The 19695-nt window shown below is 42.8% G+C and overlaps 1 protein-coding gene across 1 annotated transcript; it reads left to right on the forward strand.

Moving 5' to 3' along the window:
- The first annotated feature begins 17873 nt into the window (after nucleotides 1-17873).
- On the forward strand, nucleotides 17874-18524 carry LOC125493613 (uncharacterized). Its single transcript, XM_048637084.1, has one exon. The coding sequence runs from the start codon at nucleotides 17874-17876 to the stop codon at nucleotides 18522-18524; it is 651 nt and encodes a 216-aa protein (XP_048493041.1).
- The last annotated feature ends 1171 nt before the right edge of the window (nucleotides 18525-19695 follow it).

Below are 19695 nucleotides of genomic sequence, written 5' to 3' on the forward strand. Positions count from 1 at the left end.
AAGTTTCATCAGTCCAAATGCATCAGGAACAAAAGAAAGTCCATTCCTTAAACTAGTCCGAGCTACCAATAAAGAAAAGGAAGTTCAATCATCAAGAAGAACAAGATGAAAGTTCTATTTTGAAGAAAAAACGACGGCTAGCACCTGCTCATAAAAAAGTGTACAAGACCATTGAATCCCCCAACCACCCAAGGGGTAAAAACCATTCAATGCACTAGAGATTTGGTTGGCTCAAGAACAGAGCATTAAGGGCGAAAAAGAGGACAGATGAAGAGTTACTGCATTCAAGTACATCTCCAAGTATCAAACTCTATCTGATTTTCTCTCTAATCCTTAATAGAGTTTACGAAATTTCCCTTAGTACTCACACCAAGGTCATTTCTGTAAAATGCTTTACCCTCTCTCCTAAGTTGAACTCCACAAATAAGTCAGATTATGTACCTAGTCACGACCCCCTGAAAGACATTGCAAAGAATATGGAAGTATCTGATATAAAAACTCCCGCCTATCCACTTCATCCCACTCCCCAACTCTATTTATATGCCATCCTCTACTTTAAAGCATCCCACCACACCACTACCACCATAAAAAGAAAAAAAAAATTGTCCTACTCCCAAAACCATTCCAGATTAAACATAGATAATTTCTCACTCCCCTCCACCATGGACCACAAAGTTGTCTTCTTCCCTCCATATGAGAATACCAACCTTTGCTGACCTTTTCAACCATGTTTCCCTCAAAGAGACCGACATAATCTACATTCCACGAGACCCCTTCAATGACCCATTCATCCCTTTGGGGTCTCTTACATACCTTGAAAGCAACATCTTCCACTCTCCTACTCACTTTCCTTGCCATGAGGAACCTTTATACAAATCCCCCCAAATACCCCAAAAGATGGGCCAGTCATATGCTTCAACATGTTTTACCCTCTCCATGTTCTGTTAGACAAAATCGACATTTTGGACACCTTTTATCCTTCTGAAATGCCCATAGTAGAGCACATGCCCACAAGGCCCATCCAAAACAACTCGCCCAAGAAACAAAAAAAAAATCTCTCGAAAAAAGGAAAAGCCCATCACCAAAACAAAACCAAAAATAAACACAACAGAAGCTTGAGTTTTGCAGACCGGGACAAATTGGGCTAAATAGTCAACTTTCATACCTAGGGCCCAAACCAAAAAATGAAAACACTTCAATCTTCAAGCCCAAAGAGAACACAAATATAGCCATGATCCCTACACCAAGCACAGAAATTTACTCTAATTACCCTCACTCCCCACCAAACTCTCCCCAATCTAAGAATTCTTATACTTCAGCACCGTCAGATTTCCCTCTAGAAGAGTTGGATTTCATAATTCAAGACATGGATTTCAACTTCAACCTAAACCTTCCCCCAATGCAGCAAGAAAACACTATCTGATGTCCTTCAACAATGGAAAATAGCAGAGAAAGTTCGTTTAATCCTAAGATAGCTACGAAGGGAAGGCACCGAAGACAACGAAGATGGAAATCTATGGGCTTTCTAACCCAAAACATAAGAAAAGCCACACCCAACTCATCTTTCCAGGAAGACAACGAACACCTTTCTAGACCTCAACACAGCTCCTCATGAAGACCTGGAAAGTATTTATCCAAGGGCGAAACGGCTTAAAATCCAAAAGAAGACCAAAGGGAAATCAGATCTGAAATTTGGATTAAATGAAGAAGAAGATCTAAGCCCCAAGCAGACTACCCCAAAAAAATCTACAACTGATGGTGCGACTGACCCACAGTCTCCTAGGATTATATGACTATCTTAAGTTGGAATTGTATGGGTCTCAAATCTTTGGACTCCAATGTTATTAGCTTTATTTCCAGCATGGCTAGATTAAGTAATGTAGATTTTATTTTTTCTATCAGAAACTAAAAGTCAGGTTTCAAGTTTGGAACCAATTTTTGTAAGGCTTGGGTTTCTGGGGTGTATAGGGGTGGATGATGACAACAATAGTGGGGGACTTTTCCTCTGCTGGAGTAAGAAGGTTGTAGTATCCATATTAGATGCTTCTAAGAATGTAATAGCATGTAATACTAAGGATTTGGCTAATGTTTCCTATTATATTGCTTTTGTCTACGGTGCTCCTAACCTGCCAGGGAGGCAACAAGTCTGGAACTCCCTCTCATCAATTTTAGTTGAGTACCAATGAAAATGGTTACTAATAAGAGATTTTAACCAAGTGGAAAACAAATCGCAAAAACTAGGAGGATCAAACAATATCAAAGGTGCGGGGAAATTTATGGACTGGAAGTTGCATAATAATATCCTTGACATTGCATACCATGGAGTAAATTATACATGGACTAACAATAAGACTAATAAGGAGGCAATCTTCGAAAGAATAGACAAAGCATTCTGCAATGAAGACTGAAAATCCAATACCCAGAAGCTTCTGTCTGGAACCTCCCCATTCTCTTATCAGACCATAATCCATTGATTCTCCAACTTCATGAACAAACTATCCAAAAAAAATCAAGACCTTATAGGCTAGAGGCTTGGTGCCTAGATTATGATAAAGTGAAACTAACAATAGTACAGAATGGACGATTTGCGTCGGATGCGAGGTGCCCATTTGCGTCGGACATGGGTCTGATGGCACTGGTCTCGTCGCAAATGAGAAAGACATGATCTGCATCGGACATGGACACGACGCAGACTAGAGTCATTTGCGTCGCACATAGCCAGCATGCGACGCAAATGATGATATGTGAAAAATAAAAAAAAACAGTACCAAAGCATGAATAATGCTTCAGTTCTGCATTCGAGGAAAAAATCTGCCAATAATTTACACCAAACTTAATTTGCAGACAAACAATTGCAACATATGACATTCGAATTGATCTAAAAAGGAATTAAAAAAGAGACAAGAATGAAACTGCACTAACATACAAATTAATGAAATTATGAAACGAGAAAATCCGAACAAGTATCAAAAATTAAAAATTCAGATCTTAACATACAACAAAAACGAAATTAAAAACTGGAACCTACAAAAAAAAAACCAGATCTAACACAAGAATAAAATTGCACTAAATATATATAAAAAAAATACGAATCGCCAAAATCAGGTCTCGTTCTCGTTCTCGTTCTTCTTCAAATCTCATTCTTCTTCAAATCTCATTCTTGTTTTCTGATGATATGTAGAAAATGTAAATAAATGATAGAAATAAGTTAAGCAAAATGTAGAGGATGAAGAGCAAAGATGAGGCAAGAAAAGAAATTCAAAAATACCTGAAAATCGAGAAATCTAAGCACAAAATCAGATCTCGTTGTCGTTGTTCTTCAAATATCCTCTATGTGTTCGTGCTCGTCGGAATTGAAGGAGAACTCGTCAGAATTGAAGAAAAACTCGTCGGAATTGAAGAAGAACTCTTCGAAATTGAAGAAGACCTTGTCGAAATTTGTATGCCAGAGATCCGAAAACACGAAATGAAGAAGAATTGAAGAAGAACTTGTCGAAATTTGTATGCCAGAGACCCGAAAACACGAAATTAAGAAGATTTATGCTTTCGTTATTGAGATTCGAAAGAGAGATGAAGGTTAAGAGAGAGAAAGGGTGAGGGTGAGGGTGAGGGTGAGGGTGAGGGTGAGAGAGAGAGAGAGAGGGTGTGAGGGTGAGAGAGAAAGAGAGGGTGATGAGAAAGAAGCGCTGGGTTGTATATGAGTTTCTTCGCTGCAAATGAATTTTTTTAGGGTTTGAGGATATAAAACACGGGGCTTTGTGTTGGGCTTGTAATCTGCGTCGCACCATGGGCTTCATGCGACGCAGATTACTTTGTTATGTGCGTCGCACGATGGGATTCATGCGACGCACATAGATGATTTGCATCGCACGTTATTTAGATACGACGCACATAGTTCGTCTTATGCGTCGATTCATTGTTGCATGCGACGCAAATAGTATATTTGCATCGTTTCCGTGTTTGTGCGACGCAAATGGGGCGACGCAAATTGACCTTTTTCTACTAGTGTAATAATCCAACAGGAATGGCACCATAATATCCAAGGTTCTAGTACCTTCAAATTGTAGAGAAAACTGCAAAATACCCTAAGACGAATTAGGACCTGGTGTCTTGATTACAAAAAGAAAAACAAAATCGATTGGGACTTCATCAACAGTAAGCTCACCAAGGCCCAACAAGGAATTAAGTCCATAGACCAGGCAGAGGACAACTATAGCCTAAAGGGCATCATAAAATCAGACATTGAAGTCAAGGCCGCCTACTGGAAGCAATGAGCAAAGTCCAGATGGGACTCATTGGGAGACCAAACTACAAGCTTCTTTTACAAAAGTGTAAAAACAAAGAGCTGTAGAAACGAGATTAGAGCAATCAAAACCCCAGATGACAACTGGTGCACTGACAAGAAGGAAATCAACGACTTATTTGTTGCTAACTTCAAAGATCTTTTCAAAAGCAACAGTCTAGAAGTCAGAGAATCATCTCCAAATGATCCAATTCAAGAGTCCATGCCTACCCTCACAGATGAACACATCCATTTCTTATCTCAACCATTCTCAGATAAAGAAATACAAGCGGCCACTTTCAGTCCTCATCCTCTAAAAACCCCGAGACCGGATGGAATACCACCAGCCTTCTATCAAAAAACTGGGAGGAAGTAAAACAAGATGTAGTGGATAGTGTCCAAGGCTTTCTTTCAAGAGGACATATACTCAGGGAGCAAAACCATACATTCATCACTCTTGTCCCAAAGACTGATCGACCACAAACTATTAATGAGTTCAGACCAATAAGCCTCTGTAATACTTCATACAAAATCATTTCCGAAACTCTGGAAATCCATCCTAGGGGACCTTGTTGATGAATATGCCTTTGTCCCCGGGAGACAAATGATGGATAATTGCTTCATCTCTCATTAGATTATTAACTGGGTGAGAAAGAGGAAAAAAGGGAAAATCATGCAGGGATCCTCAAAATAGACTTAAGCAAAGCTTATGATAGAGTTCGATGGGACTTTTTCCATGCCATCTTAAGAAAAATGAGGTTCCCAGAGTTTTGGATCAACTGGATAATGCAATGTATCACAACAGTCTCATATGCAGTGTTTATCAATGGAGAAGCTTCTGAAAGGTTCTATCCAAAATCGGGCATATGATAAGGTGATCCTCTATCCTCATATGTGTTTATCTTATGCATGGAAGTTCTATCAAGAAACCTTTCCAAACTACAAAAGAATAAAGAAGTGCAAGGTTTGAAGATTGCTAGATCAGCCTCAGAAATATCTCATCTCTTTTTCGAAGACGATGCTCTTATTTTCTTCAAAGCAAACCCTGATAACTGTTGGGCAATCAAAAAAGTTCTACAAGAATTCTGCCATGATTCAGGAGAAATGGTAAACTTTGACAAATCACATGTGATCTTTAGCCCAAACACTCCCTCAACTTTTGTCAGATTGATGAGAAACCCTCTAGGAGTGTCTAACAAACCGACTATAGGGACCTATCTCGGGTGCCCTATGGAAGTTGATGGGAGAACCTCTTCTCTCTTCAATAACAATAACCTCTAGGACTACAAACAAAATCCTTTCATGGAAATTTATTCATTGCTCACAAGCAGGTAAACTCATTCTCCTAAACACAATTCTCACTAACCTAGCCTCCCACATTCTCTCAATTTATCTCCTACCTAAGAGAATTACAAAAAAACTTTCCTCAATCTTTCTGACGTACTGGTGGTCGACAAAATTTGAAAAGAAACCTATCTATTGGAGATCCAAGGAAGTTCTGGAGAGGTATAAACTAGAGGGAGGTTTAGGACTCCAAAATATCAACCACATAAACCAAGCCCTCATGTTCAACCAAGCATGGAGAATTCATAACAAAAAAGGTTCTCTAATACATAGAGTCTATGTGGCGAAATATAAGAACGGCCCTACTAGCTTAGCTATGGAAGATTCAAAACCAAGGAACTGTTCCTTTGCTTTTAAAAGTCTTCTCAAAGCTTCAGTTACCTTCAAACAAGGAATAAGGAAAAGATTGGGCAATGGTAGAAACATTAACATCTCTACAGAAGCATGGAATGACAACAATCCAACCATCCCTACTGTTACGTAGTGTAAAGCTTAGTAAATTGATATCATAACTCCCAAAGATAGGTTCTAAAACTGGAGACTTGTGCAACAATGATTGACTCGAATCCCAAGGCAAACTCCTGACCAGCAACCTGCAAAAAAGGGACCCACCCTGGAGGTTTGGGTGGTATTTCCCCCTCCGATGCTTAAGTCAGATATCATGGATGTAAAGGAACTTTTAGAGAGAGAAAGTAGAGAGAGAAGAATTTATGACAGAGTAACAGTACTATGCTCTGAAAAACGTACCTTTCACCCTGAAATCAAGGACTATTTATACTGCTTGAAATGACTGCTGTACCTTGATGTCACCCTAATTTGGGAGCATCTGATTGGCTAATCAATGAAATGGGACACGTGACAGCTGTTGGTTGGTTAATACACCTCTCCTGTATACAGAGGTGTAGACTACCTTTACTGGGCTCGAAGTACAATCTTTGGGCCATAAGAGGGGCTTTTAGTACACTTTCTTCAGAGAAGCATACTTTTAGGCCTGCAACCTTCTGGCCCTTTATACTTTACTCTCCTATATATATGCCACATGTAGGGCTCTGATCAGGCCACGTGTCATCTTAATAGCCATTGATTTTTAGGCTACAACATTTGCCCCTTAAAAGAGGGAGTTATTATCTTCTAGGCGCCAAGACGGTTAATCTTCCTCTTTTAACCGACCTGGAACTGCCCTTTTCTTTTTCAAAAAAGAGGCGCCATTTTGCCGGTCTCCACAGGTCAACCCTATGAAAACGATTATTTTTACCGGATGGGGGGTCATTTTCACCCCTCTATAAATATGTGCCTTATTCGCTCCTCTGGAATCATTTTAACATTGCCGAGAAATTTTCTAGAGAGAGACTCTGCAATTTTTACTGAGCTTTTAGAGAGAGAAACTACTCCCGTCCAAGCTCTTGCAACTGCTACTTCACTCGTCTGAGATTTCAACTCGTCCTTGATATTCGTCCGAGCTTTTATCTAAAGGTATTTTCTTAACTCTCTTTCTTGCTTTTTCACACATATTTTAAGAAAATGAGCTCGTCTTCTTCATCAAACAAACCCGGCCGCTCAAGGGTTGGTACTAGCCCTAGAACAGAGGGCATATCTTCTTCGGCATCTTCTAGAGTTGGACCCATCTTGGCCGGACATGCATTCTTTTTCTTTTCTCATGGCCGGCAAAGTCAGACGACCAGTCTTTACCTGTGCAGGGTAATCTGGCGCGCGTCAAGCAAAAGCTCGTATCAGACGAGGAGCTAACCTGCCGGCCTCCAGCTCGGAAATGGAGACATCTACTGGACGGATTCACGCTGACGGAGAGCGCGAAGTCCAAAGTGCTCGTCCTGTAACCCCAAGTCCTTCCCCTGAATACGTCCAGGAGGAACAAGAAATCAGAGGCTCCCCAGATCCCAGCCCGTCCATGCGTAGGACGGTCTCGGATGAGCCAAAGACGGCCAGCTCTTCCAACCCTGCTAGCGATTTAGAGGAGCCGTCGACTACTTCGTCTGAAATAAGACGGCGGCTAGGTCCTCTTTCTGACCCTAGATTCATCCTGGCCGATAACACTTGGCTGGGACGTTTAGGCTCGGACCTTAGACCTTTTTCAATGGCTATGCCCATGCCGGGCTACCAATTCGTTCTCCCTGGCCGAGAGGATACCATATTTAGTGCCCCCTCAGGCCATTTTGCTGTTTATCGCCTGGCATTAGATGCCGGCCTGCGCTTTCCTCTTCACCCTTTCATCAGCCAGCTTCTTCATTACTATAGCATAGGACATAATCAACTTGCCCCAAACTCCTGGCAAAAACATCCTTACTTTTCTGGCCGTTTGTATTTAAAAGGAAAGGATCCTTCTCTGGCCGCCTTCACACATTCATTACGTTGCCAAGGTTCCTAGAACGTGAAGGAAGCTGGCTGAGTGTATGCAACCGTCAAGGATTCTTGACGTCTTGGATAAGACATCCAAAATGCACTCTTGGAAGGTGAATTCCTCTTCGTCCAAGCGCCCAGTAAAGCGGTTGCTAATCGGCTTCGGATTTTAGCCGATCCAACACTAACACTGGACGGATGGTTCGTATCTGGAGCTAGAGAGTAATCTGCCGAGGAGATGTGGAGTACTTCGGATTTCGAGTATTCCTGGAAGACGTCTCTTTCAAGGGTCCGTCCAATTGGAATAAAGAGATGTTTTATCATGATAACTTCCTAGTCGCTGCCGGTTTGCGGCAGGACGAGGACAGAGGTATACCTACTAAAAATTCTCCAAGTAAAATTCCCGGCCTGATTATCATTCGTCTAACATCTGTTTTTTTATTTTCTTTTTGCAGATTCAGCCAGAAGTAAACTGAGGAAATCTTGGATAGGAGACATGAGCTCGTCCAGATTTGCCGATACTCTCTGGAAGGAATACAGTAAATCTGGTGCAAAAGAGGCCGACACCCTGGTAAGATTACTTTTTTTTTTTTTTTAGCAAAGCGTCCAAGCAATATCTGGACGAGCTGCTTCTTTTGAAGGGCAGTCCGTCTAGATTGGACGAGCTGTTTATTCGAGAAGCAACTCGTCCAGGTTGATTTCCTGACGGGCTGCGTCTTCGAGGAGCAACACGTCCAGACAATGACTAGACGAGCTGCCTCTTTGAAGAGCGACTCGTCCGGATGATGGCTGGACGGGCTGCGTCTTCGAGGAGCAACACGTCCAGACAATGACTGGAGGTGCTGCCTCTTTGAAGAGCAACTCGTCCGGATGATGGCTGGACGGGCTGCCTCTTAATAGAGCCACTCGTCCAGATGATTGCTGGACGGTCTGCATTCAAGATGAGTAGGACGTCCGGATTCATCCGGACGGTTTCCCTCTTTGAAGGGCCTCTAATCTATTTCGTATATTCAATCTTTCAGAAAAATGCCCCAACCTCCAAAGCCTTGGCTGAGAAGGCGGCAACGAAGAAGCGGCCGGCTGGAACCAGTGAAGCTCCTCCTTCTAAGAAGGCAAAGGGATCACTGCAAGAAGAAGAAGACGACACGACCGGTCCCTAAGGTCGTGATCGATATACCGGCCAAGGAGGAGGCCAAGGAAGAACCGGCCGAGATTGGCTCACTGGCCCTGGTGACCTACGCCGGCCCTGCCGAGCAGCCTGCAACTTCACAACCTGACGAGGTTGTTGTTCAGGACGATGCAGGACAATCTTCTCAGCCGGACGCGGCTGCAGACGGGTCCGCTTTCTCGGGACCAGTGGCCAAGATGGTAGGCCAGATGCCTACTGCTATAGGACGGCGTTCCGTTCTTCTGGTGAGTCTTATTATTCAAACGTAGTTAGAACACTACGGGTTGGCGGGCGTCCGATGAGTCCGTCCAACAAACAGGCCGTGGTTATTCCCATCAGATGTACTGACGAGTCTAATCTTTCAGATAAAGGGAAGGGTCCAGCTGTTGACGGCTCTCCTATTCTTTCTGACGATGAATCTTCTCCGGCTTTTGGAAAGATGTCATCGTCCGACCGCGAGAAGCTCAAGCTGGAGGCTTTTCAAGTGCTTTCCTGAACCCTACATTAAGGGGTTGAGGGGAGCATCATCTGGGCATGTAGGATACATGTCTCAACTTGCTGCCGAGGTACATCTTTCTTTCTTTAGACGTTTATTTTCTTTACTTAGATATATATACTCCAAGTTGCATTCGTCCTGACTCTTTTGTCCTCCTATTTTCAGCTCTTTGCTCGCAGCATAATAACTGAAGATTGGGCGAAGGAGCTCAGAAAAGAGAATAAAAGGCTCGTCCAAGATGTGACCGCGGCTGCGGACCTAACTCAGTTCAAAATGGCCGAGCAGGAAGTGCTGCATCAGCAGTCTAAGCTGGCCTGGGAGATGCGGTCAGCCGAAATTGAGTCCCAAAACAAGAGTTATCTACTTCGGCTGACCGAAATGCTGGACGAGATAGCGTCTCTGGAACGCTACCTTTGAGACGAGAGGAACTCAGTCATGACCATGGCTGCGAATTTTACAAGGAAAACCTCGTCCTGAAGGTTAAAAATCAAACTCTCCGAACTGAGGTGCGGCCACGGTTGAAGCGGCCAAGGGGCTTTGAACACCGTCATAGATACTCAAAAGAATGGGCGGTGCAGGCCTTTGGTATGATGGCCGAAGAAGAGGATATTCCATATATGCTCGTCGGCTAGAGTTCCAAAAAAGTTTGCACAAAGCCACCATATCAGGGGCAGAACTTCCTGTCTTCGAAGAGAACAATGATGAAGAAGGAGAAGAAGATATGGAGGCTCAGGACGAAGAGAACAATGATCCTCCTGCCGCTTAATCTTTTGTTGTATCTTGGCCGTGAGCCACTTGTACCTTTTTCTTTTTTGTACTTTGTTTTAGATTAGATTGTAATCATCTCTTCATATATGAAAAGCTATCTTTTTCAATCTCTATTGTGCTATGCTTTACTGTTTTTGACGTCTTACATTACAACCCATATTTGTACCAAGTACAAAAGCAACTCGTCATAAATCCTTTGACGATCCAATCAGCTCTTTTGGCCGATTACATTAAGACCTTCATTAATGTCTAAGTATAAAAGTAATTCGTCAACATTTTTATCTGACCCAGTTGTTTCTACTTTTCTGGACGTTCATACCAGATGCTCAAGCAAAGACTTTTTTAATTTTGGGTTTCAAAAACTGCTAAGTTAATAGTTTGCTCGGCCAGAACCTGGGTAATCATTCGTCATTGGACAAAGACTTAGTCATTTATAAATTATGCCCCTATATGCCCCCTTCTTGGACGAGGAGTTTTATAACTTTCCCTGTTCAAGAAGGAGTTAAGACATAATTTTTAAATAACTTGGACTTTTTCTAAGAGTGATTGTAACTCGTCCATCTTTGTTAAATTAGAAATAACTTGTTCCTTTACTAAGGTTGTTATTTCAATTTTTGGCTTTTGGACGGAAAGTAGATACCTTTACTAAGGCGTCCTAATTCCAGCCGACCTTGTTAGGAGATGTTTAACTCTTTAAGTAAACAACCGGCCAAATCTACATATTTATCCATTTAGACGATAACATATTCGGCCACCTCCTAATGAAAGGTGCATTGTCTTTTTGCTTTGTTAAATTAATGACTTTGGACGATAGTATATAATTAAACAAATAACAAACAAAGTCATAGAGAAGTAGACTGTATTATATGAAGTTTGCTTGACGAATAGTCAAGTACATGTATACATTCTACTTTTTCATTGTAATGCATTAGTAAAAGATTACAATTTAGCAGGTGCCCTAAACAAAGTATTTTCTCAAAGTGTCAGAATTCCACGTCCTAGGAATGGGACGTCCGTCCATGCCTTCAGACGAAAGGTGCCATTCTGAACTACTTCGATTATTTTGTAGGGTCCTTCCCAGTTAGGGGTAAGCTTGCCTAACTCTTTGGCTCGGCCGACCGTTCCATTTTCCTTAAGACGAGGTCTCCCAGCTTTAACGGACGCCTTGCAACTCTTGTTGAATCCCTTGCCATTCTCAACTTGTATAGTTGCATTCTCAGCAAAGCATTGCCCCTGACTTCGGAACTAAGTCCAAAGCCGTCCTAAGAGCTGCCCAGTTAGCATCTTCTGAGTACATCATTACTTTAAGGTGGGTTCTTCAACCTCAATAGGAAGGACGCCTCAGAGCCATAGACCATCATAAAGGAGTCTCTCCTGTGGAATTCTTGGCCGTTGTCCTTATTGACCATAAGACCAGCTGCAATTCTTCTACCCAAAGCCCCTTTGCATTGTCCAACTTCTTTTTAATCCCGGCCGAAAGAATCTTGTTAAAAGCCTCAACTTGCCCATTAGCCTGTGGATGAGCTACTGCGGCAAAGTGAGCCTTGATTCCTTGGTCAGCCAACCATTGACGGAGCTTCGGTGTTTCAAATTTGGCCCTTATCAAAGACGATCGACTGGGGCATTCCAAACCTTGTAATCAAGTTCTTCCAGATGAACCCTTTGACGTCATTAGTGGTGATGCCTCTTAATGCTTCAGCTTCAACCCATTTTGTAAAGTAGTCCACAGCTACTATTACAAATTTCTTCTGGCCGGCAGCAATAGGAAAAGGCCCAAGAATGTCCATCCCCCATTTAGCAAAGGGAAGAGGAAAGAGAATTGGAGTCAAGTAATTGGACGGCTTTTGATAGATATTACCATGCTTTTGGCAACTATCACATTTCTTGGCGTATAGCAGGGCGTCTTCTTTAAGGACGGCCAAAAGTAGCCCGTCCTGAGAGCCTTTTCTGCCAAAGCTCTTCCTCCAATGTGGGAAGCACAAGCTCCCTCATGCAACTCCTTTAAAACGTCCAAACCTTCCTTTCGGCTGATGCATTTGAGAAGAGGCCGATTGTAGGATTTCTTGTATAGAGTCTCATTCCACAACTCAAACCACTTGTCCCTTGCTTTCACATACTTAGCTTCAATTGGGTCAAGAGGCAAACGGCAGTTTTCTTAAATTCAATGATTGGGCTCATCCACTCATCTTCTCGGCTGAGAAACGAACTTCTCCGGCCTCAATGCTCTTGGCCGCTTTTACCTCCCAGAAGACTGTTCTAGGAACGTCTCCTCAGCCGAGCTGGCCAGCTTAGAAAGGGCATCAGCCTGATGATTCTCTGATCTGGGCACTTGATCTAGGACGAACCTTTTCAAAGACTTGATCTCTTCCTTGACTAAATTCATATCTTGCTCATGGACGCTTCCTTGCATTCAAACTCACCATTACCTGACTGACGACCAGCAGAGAGTCAGTTTTAGCTTCAATTTCCAAGGCTCCAGCCGCTTTGCACATTTTATGCCGGCTAAGAGAGCTTCATACTCTGCTCATTGTTGGACGCCTGGAACTTGAACTTCATTGCATACTCAAACTTATCCCTTCGGGGACTGAAAGATATCCCTGCCCCACATCCATTCGCGTTGAGGATCCATCTACCATTAAGGTCCAATGACGCTTTCCCTCTCTGGATCTTGGACGGGTTCTATAGTGGCCGGGTAAGTTCTACAATGAAATCGCAAAGCTTGCCCTTTGATTGCCTTTCGAGGCTCAAATGTTAATCAAACATATTGAGCTCAACGGCCCTTTAACATCCGGCCAAAGCATCCATTTTATGCAATACTTGCCTCAGCGGCTGATCAGTATAAACAAGAATTGTGGCTAGAAGTAAGGCCTTAACTTCCGGCTGGCCATCAACAGAGCCAGGCCGAACTTTCTCAATGGACGAATACCTGTTTCCGCATCCTTCAATACATGGCTCACAAAGTAGACGGTATTTGCACTGCGTCTCTCTCAGCAAGAGAACAGCACTTACCGCGAAAGGAGATACGGCCAGGTAAACGTACAATTTTTCTCCTTCGGCCGGACTGATCAATCTAGGCTGCTGCCGAAGATGATCTTTTACTTGCTGAAGCGCCACCTCAGCCTCTTCCGACCACTCAAACTTGGCATTCTTCTTGATAGTTGCAAAGAAATGGTGACATTTGTCCCCTGATTTCGAAAGAAACCGTCCAAGAGCAGCCAAACAGCCCGTCAACCGCTGAACTTCTTTGACTTTGGACGGCGAAGACATATTCATAATAGCTTGAATTTTATCAGGATTTGCCTCAATCCCTCTCTGATCAACCAAATCCCAGAAATTTCCCAGCAACTCCCAACACGCATTTCTGCGGATTGAGCTTCAACTTAAACTTCCTCAAAGTAGGAAAGTTTCCCTCAAATCGTCCAGATGATCTTTTTCTTCTTACTCTTGACGATCATGTCGTCGATATAGGCTTCCATATTTCGCCAAGTGCGGCTAAACACCGTGTTAATGAGCCTCTGAAATGTGGCTGGCGCATTTCTTAGGCCGAAGGGCATTCTGAGCCATCCATACAATCCTTTCTCAGTAATGAAGGAAGTTTTATCTTGATCATCCGGCCACATAGGAATCTGGTGGAAGCCGGAATAGGCGTCCATGAAACTCAGCAGGCATGGCGCCGTTGAATCCACCAGACGATCAATTTTAGGCAACGGAAAGCTGTCCTTAGGACAAGCCTTGTTCAGATCCGTATAATCAACGCACATTCTCCAAGTGCCATTCGGCTTTGGAACCATCACAACATTTGCTACCCAATCTGGGTAATATGTTTCCCGGATGAACTTAGACTTGAGCAGCTTTTGGACTTCTTCATCAACGGCCTTATTTCTGGCCGGCCCAGGTGCCTCTTCTTTTGCCGAATAGGCTTCTGGCCCGGCTCAATGTTGAGCTTATGACGCCACTTCAGGATCTATCCCAGGCATCTCCTCTACAGCATAGGCAAACACATCTTCAAATTCTCGCAGCAACGCAACTAAGGCGTCCTGAATCTCTGATCTCAAAACCGATCCTATTTTCAATGTCCTTTCCGGACGTTCTGGGTTTAAGCAAATTTCTACCGGACTTTCTACCGGCTCTGGACGTTCTAGTCCCAGATTCATTATAGCCATGATCTCTTCAAATGAATTTTTTCTTCTTTGATTGCCAAACACTTTCTCTTCTTGCTGGGCAAGCAACATGGACGGCTTCCTCAGGTAGAGGTACTCTTGAACTTTCTCAACTTCTTGCTTAAGCTCAACAATTTGGCCTTTCACTTTCTCGGCCGGATCATCCTCCTTGTCCTTTGGACGCTCTGCCCTCTCTTTCCATGATGATGGTTTAAGAGTGGTGAGGTAGCATTCTCTAGCAGCTTGCTGATCTCCATAGAGAGATCCAATCTTTCCCCCATCACACTCAAACTTCATTAACATCAGGTGGGTCACAATGACAGCCTTGATGTGATTTAAGGTAGGTCGCCCGAGAATGACATTATAAGCGGTCAAGTCTCGTACTACCAAAAATTTCACAAAAAGCGTCCTGGCAGCATCTTTTTCCCCTACCCTGACGGGCAGTGTGACAGTCCCCATGGGATGGATGACCCCTCCGCCAAAACCAATTATAGGATGATTTACCGGCATCAAATCATTTTTATCAAACTTCAAGCGAGACAAACAATCAGCACTGATTATATCAGTGAAGCTTCCAGTATCAATCAGAATTCGCCTAACCCTAAGGTTGCAATCTTCATTTCCACAACTAGTGGATCATCATGCGGCGTCCTTATCTTCCCTCGGTCCAGCTCGCTGACCACTATTTTTGGAAAAGGATCAGACTCGGCTGGTTAGTGAGCATAACCTGACTGAGCTCCCTTAAATAGTTTTTGTGGCCCCGATTTGTTGGACCTCCAGCCGCAAATCCTCCTGAGATGACCATTACTACATCATCATCTGTGCTATCTTCGTCCATCTTCCTTCCTTGACGGTTATCTCTTTCTGGAACTTCCTTCCTGACGAAGGCATGTAATTGTTCATCTTACCTTTTCGAGCCAACTCTTCTAGTGGTCTCTTCAAGTGTTTGCATTCATTGGTTTCATGCCCACAATCTTTGTGGAAGTGGCAATACTTGCTTTTATCCCGGTTACAGTAAGGCGTCTTCATTTCGGCCGGCGCCTTTAGCTCATGCTGATCTTTTATTTCCATCAAAATGGAATATTGATCTTTGTTGAACTCTATTGGTTCAACTGAAGCCGCCGGCTCGGATCGCCTACTTCTTTTGGACGAGGTGGTCATTGAAGTCATCGCCCAAGTCTCAGCCTTCTTGGGCGGATTCTTCTTTGGCTGAACAGCTTCCTCAACTTTCTTTACTTCTGGCTGCTTTGCCTCAGCGCAAACCTCTGTGGCATGAATGAATGCTTCAGCCTCCTTCAAGGCTTCCGTCAAAGTAGTGATTTTCTTCTTTACCAAATCAAACTTAAAACCTAGTCTTAAACCTCTGATAAAGGCGTCAAACGCCACGCCTGCATTCAGATCTTGGATCTGCAATGCTTCTAGATTGAATCTCTTCACATAACCTCTCAATGCCTCCTTAGGACCTTGGATGACTTTACCCAAGTGCATGCTTGTCTTTTGTTCCTGACGATTAGCCACAAAGTGACTGGTGAAAAGAATGCTAAGCTCAGTAAAATTGTTCACTGAGTTAGGCGGCAAGTTGTTAAACCATTTTTGCGCTACCCCCTTCAAAGTAGCTGGGAAATTCTTACACCAAGTAGCATCGTCCACCCCTTGGACATACATCTGATGCTATAGTGATGCTCTTGGATCAGTATTCCGTCGAAAGGTTCAATGGTCGGGAGCTTAACCTTTGGGAAAGGAGGGGACTCCATAATCCTGACCGAGAAAGGAGTTGGCCAATTGATCTGGAGTGCCACAACCTGACCCTCAATGGGTATGTGCTCCTGACGGTACTCCTTTAGTACCAGATTAGATGAGGTGTTAGCTAAGGCTTGACGCCTGTACACCATTGGCTGCAGAACTGTATTTTCCTGCCTTGGCTGAAAAGCTGATGGTCCACGGCTTCGTGCCACTGTTCTGGACGGGAGTCTTAAGGACGGATCCTTCATATACGGTGTGGAACCAGAGGCTGAACGCTGTTGAGCTGCCGCCCTCTTAGCCTCCAAATACTCCCTAGCATCAGGCTCCATCATGTGACCAGTAGGAGGGATATTATCTGCTGGACGGACTACCAGCTTCCAGTCCATCTTCCTCCTAGAATCACTAACAGCTGGCTGCTTTCCTTTGGAAGGCGGCCTAGTCAACTCCGGCCGAGGTGGCCGACTAGGTCCTGGACGACCCTCTTGGGATCGCCCTTTGAGTGGTGCAGCCGTCTCTCCTCTTGGACTCAGCTGGAAGAACAACATATTGTTCTTGATATGCTCCTCCATGACAGCGGCCATTCTTGCCTGGAAGTCATTCAACACATTCTCCAAGTGACCAGCTGTCACTAGACGGTCGAGATTCTCTTGAATGACTGGAGTCACAGTCCTACCCTCTAGGTGGACGGCGGCATGGCTGTGATCCCGCCCACGGGGTGGTCTCTCGTCATCCACAGTATCTTCCACCTGAACTCTAAAACTCATGTTCCTTGCGACATTCGATGAGTGACAGTCCGTCATTATTGCGTCTTTCCACAGACGGCGCCAAATGTTACGTAGTGTAAAGCTTAGTAAATTGATATCACAACTCCCAAAGATAGGTTCTAAAACTGGAGACTTGTGCAACAATGATTGACTCGAATCCCAAGGCAAACTCCTGACCAGCAACCTGCAAAAAAGGGACCCACCCTGGAGGTTTGGGTGGTATTTCCCCCTCCGATGCTTAAGTCAAATATCATGGATGTAAAGGAACTTTTTAGAGAGAGAAAGTAGAGAGAGAGAGAAGAATTTATGACAGAGTAACAGTACTATGCTCTGAAAAAACGTACCTTTCACCCTGAAATCAAGGACTATTTATACTGTTTGAAATGACTGTTGTACCTTGATGTCACCCTAATTTGGGAGCATCTGATTGGCTAATCAATGAAATGGGACACGTGGCAGCTGTTGGTTGGTTAATACACCTCTCCTGTATACAGAGGTGTAGACTACCTTTACTGGGCTCGAAGTACAATCTTTGGGCCATAAGAGGGGCTTTTAGTACACTTTCTTCAGAGAAACGTACTTTTAGGCCTGCAACCTTCTGGCCCTTTGTACTTTACTCTCCTGTATATATGCCACATGTAGGGCTCTGATCAGGCCACGTGTCATCTTAATAGCCATTGATTTTTAGGCTACAACACCTACCATAAGAATTCCAAACATAACTAAGGTTGCAGACTTTATAAATGAGAGTGGTAATGGGAAAACGAACATAACTTGGAACTCATTCTCAATTATGGATGCTAGGAAGATCCTGGCTACTCATATTCCGAAAGAAGGAATTGAAGATAACATAGATTGGAAGTTCACCTCTTCATGCAACTACTCAGCAAAAACAGGATACTGGTACCTCAATAAAGGAACGCCAATAGACCAATTAGAAAAACAATTCTGGAAATCAATCTGGAATTCAGACATTTTCCTAGAGTGGAAACACTTTTTATGGAAAATAGCAGTCAAAGCAATACCTACAGCTTCCAACCTAACCAAGAGGCAAATCAAAATGGATGAAAAATGCAAGTTCTGCAAGTTGGAGCTGGAAGACGAAACTCACTTATTCAAGAATTGTGAGTTTACCCAAAGAATTTGGACTTCAACCATGGGTATTAAAATTTCAAATGTTACGGATACCCCAGTGAAGGATTGGATTCGAAACTTCTTGAACCTATTTAGGAAGAAAAAACAGGAAGAATTTGTCGAGCTAAGAAGAAATTTTATAGCAACTCTATGGAGTATCTGGTTACATAGGAATGAAATTGTCTTTAAGGGAGGATCACCGAATCCTATGAGCATCATGGAAATCTACAGGGATAGCAAGGAGAAACACATTCAAGCAACAAAACAGTGGGACTTTGCTAAATCGCGAGTTCACAAGACAACTATGTAGGCAGAAGAATGGAGCATAGGACACCAAAACCAACATATGTTATAGGTCATATGCACAGATGGATCATGGAATGCAAAGACGAAGAAAAACGAGTGGCAGGCTGCGATCGCATGGACATTACAAACCAGTAACACTCCAACAACCCATAGTCAGAAAATATTCGCGATATCCCCAGTATAAGCAGAAGCCAAGGTAGTTCTACAAGCAACGAAGGACTTCTAGTGGAGATACGCAAATATCCAAAACAAGACAGATTGTAAGGAAGTAACACACTCACTCAAGAATCAAGACTCATGTAACAAGGACATCGCAGCAATCATCAAAGAAATAAAAGAGATAGCTAATACATTACAGCTGTTCAAGTGTACCAAGGCTACAAGAGAAGAAGTTAGAACAGCTCACGATCTAGCTAATGCGAGAAGAAGGACCTGAGTATATTGTTTTACCCGCTGTCACAAAAAAAAAAAAGAGGATCATGATTATATGAATGAAATCTCTCCTTCCCTCTCTAGCTCTCTTCTCAATCTCTCTTAGAAATTCTTATTAATTATGTAGCTAAATTACTTCGAGAATTTTCTTCTTTCTATCTTTGGAACTCTCTGGTATTGGCGAGATCAGCACCACTCCATATTTTTTTGAGTCTGTTGATCATATTTATCAGCTAGAAATCCTAGCAGCATCATATTCCTTTTTGGTATGTTTCATAATATTTACAACATTTCTCTTGACAATTTTTTGTACAAAAAAGCTTTATTTTATTATTTAAGCACATGAGTTATGTCTTATCCTATCTCCTCCTCCTTGGTTTATATGACATTAGTTAAAATCTTAAATTAGAATGCTAATAAATTATTTATAATAACTCTCCCTGTCGTTGGGAGGATCATCTCCATCAATATTATAGTTATATCTACTCTAGCTTTTAGAGTCTGTTTGTTTTTTAGTTTGCAAGATTGAAGGTTGTGACAAATTGAACTTATTAGTTGAAGATCAAGAATACATATCACGATAAAGTTTAGATTTCAATAAATTGTAACATCAAGCATAAATGATGTCGAGTCATTGAATTTCAAATACGATTGGGATAATACCATACATCAAAGAAGCAACTCCAAAACATTTATACTAGTAAATTGGGTGAAGAATTTTAAAATTATCTTCTACATAAGGA

The sequence above is a fragment of the Beta vulgaris genome, chromosome 9, assembly GCF_026745355.1.
Source record: "Beta vulgaris subsp. vulgaris cultivar EL10 chromosome 9, EL10.2, whole genome shotgun sequence".
In the NCBI taxonomy this organism is placed as follows: Eukaryota; Viridiplantae; Streptophyta; class Magnoliopsida; order Caryophyllales; family Amaranthaceae; genus Beta; species Beta vulgaris.